Genomic DNA, 2,217 nt, shown 5'->3' on the forward strand with positions numbered 1-2,217 from the left:
CTTCTCTGTACCCAGAGTGGCCTGGAACTTAAAACTATGTAGACCAGGCTGGCCTTGAACTCATGGCACTCCTCCTGCCTCAGCTTCCCTCACGCTAGGATACAAGAGTGAGCCACTGTGTCTCACTTTCAAATGTTTACTTATATATGCAGTTTAGAAGTCGAAGTTTTGTTTCTTGTGTTTTTTATTTTGTTTGAAAAACATTTCTCCCTTAATTTCCTTTCTGCCTCTGATTATGGCTATGCACCATCATACCGGGCTCTGTTTATTTTGAGACAGGGTCTTACCAAGTAGCCCATGCTGGCCTGGAACATATAATCCTGCTTCAGCCGCCAGAGTACTAGGATGATAGGCCCATGCCAACTCACAAAGCTCTCTCCTGATTTTCTTTGATGATTGATTGCAAGCATCAGTTTTTAAAATTTATTTTCACCTCATTTCCTAGAGGTATTTTTTTTTTTCCATTTGGCCTCTTGGGAACAGTGTCTGAATGTGGTGGCTATGGCACCGGGAATACATGTCACAGCCTTGTGGCATCTTTCCTGGACTTTGCTGTAATTATGTCTTCATTTCAGATGCGGTGGAAGATCATCCAGCTGCAGTACTGTTTTCTCCTGGTTCCGTGCGTGTTTACTGCTCTGGAAGCCGTGCCTATAGATATAGATAAGACCAAAGTCCACAACACTGAGCCCGTGGAAAGCGCAAAGATAGAACCACCAGTAAGTGCATGATCAGAAAAACTAATGAATTCTATGGTAAGGGAGTATGAGGATGGCTGCTAACTGACTCACAGGTGAAATTCTGTGAAGTATTGCAGATGTTGACTGTGCATAGAATCCCATATTGAGCAACTGTTTCTGAAGGGCAGGAACCAGGTGATATAACACTGGCCACTGCTCTTTAGTGTAGTTGGTATGTAGATTTATTTTAATGTGGCAATAATCATCCAAAAAGAGAAATACGGTTAATTTCAAAAGAGGGAGGGATGATCATGGGGAGAAACTATTTTTCCCCCCAGAAATCCATTCACACCACTGAGTTGTTGTTTTTCAGTGGTGGGAGTGGAACCTGGAGCTTGTACATTCTAGGTAAGCACTCTACCCCTTAGCTACATACCCAACCTTAAATCTTCACTTGCTAGACCACACAGGACATTTACACTTGTTTTATAATAAGCTGTGATATTGTTCCCAATTCAGAACACTTCCTGACCACTGAAACTGTCAGAGGACATTCTGTCATGGGGCCATTTTGCTAGAAGTTGCTTTTCAAGATGCAAGTCTTTCTGTTCAGACCAAGGCAAACCTTCTGAACTGTGGCTGTTTCTCATTCGAAGGATACCGGGCTTTATTACGATGAATACCTCAAGCAAGTGATTGACGTCCTGGAAACAGATCAGCATTTCAGAGAGAAGCTCCAGAAAGCAGACATAGAGGAAATAAGGGTAAGTGGAATTCAGCTGCGGGCAGCAGAAAACTCACACTGAGAGGTGGATCAGACGGGTGGATCAGAGGGGTAGAAGACAGACATGTGGCCTGTATGAAGCAGTGGGAAATGACAGGAAGGCATCCTTCCCAGCAGAGATTATGTCAGAGCTAACCTGTAGAAGGAAGAGGGAGGGTTGTGAGCAATCTGATGTGGGTGCTAGGGACTGAGTTGGGTCTCCTGGAAAAGCATCAAGTACTCTTAACTACTGAGCAACTTCCGTAGCCTCTTGTATTGAGCATTTGGTAATTAGCTTTTTTTCCTGCCTCTTCTGCTTTTTTTTCCTTTCTCCCTCCCTCCCTCCCTCCCTCCCTTTCTTCTTTCCTTCATTCCTTTTTTCTTTCTTTCCCCCCCTGAGACAGGATTTCTCTGTGTAACCCTGGCTGACCTGGAGCTCACTCTGTAGACCAGACTGGCCTCGAATTCAGAGATCTACTTACTTCTGAGTGCTGGATTAAAGACATACACCATCACCACCCAGCTTGGTTTCTTTTTTCCTTTCATGTTTTTAGTTAGTGTACAGAATAATGGGTTTAATTATGACATTTCCACAATGGACATCGTGTTTTGTTTCTGTGTGCCCCACTGCCCCTTCCCTTTTCCACAAATGCCCCCTTTCTGGTTTTATGTCACAGTTGTGTAAACACAGGGTTTCCGTGTGGATTCCTCACGTGACATTAGACGGGCAATGTTTTATACCCACCACTCTTCTGCTTTTGCCCTCTCATGTCT

At 44.0% G+C, this 2,217-nt stretch overlaps 1 protein-coding gene across 1 annotated transcript in view; it reads left to right on the forward strand.

Annotated features, from left to right (window-relative positions):
* Nucb2 (nucleobindin 2) overlaps positions 1–2,217 on the forward strand; it is a 35,677-nt gene that overhangs the window by 19,856 nt on the left and 13,604 nt on the right. Inside the window, exons 3-4 of the mRNA XM_005351041.3 lie at positions 576–719; positions 1,337–1,444. Of these exons, the coding sequence (XP_005351098.1) occupies positions 576–719; positions 1,337–1,444 (252 nt within the window). The remainder of the gene's footprint in view (positions 1–575; positions 720–1,336; positions 1,445–2,217) is intronic.

This window comes from Microtus ochrogaster, chromosome 8 (assembly GCF_000317375.1).
Source record: "Microtus ochrogaster isolate Prairie Vole_2 chromosome 8, MicOch1.0, whole genome shotgun sequence".
Classification (NCBI taxonomy): Eukaryota; Metazoa; Chordata; class Mammalia; order Rodentia; family Cricetidae; genus Microtus; species Microtus ochrogaster.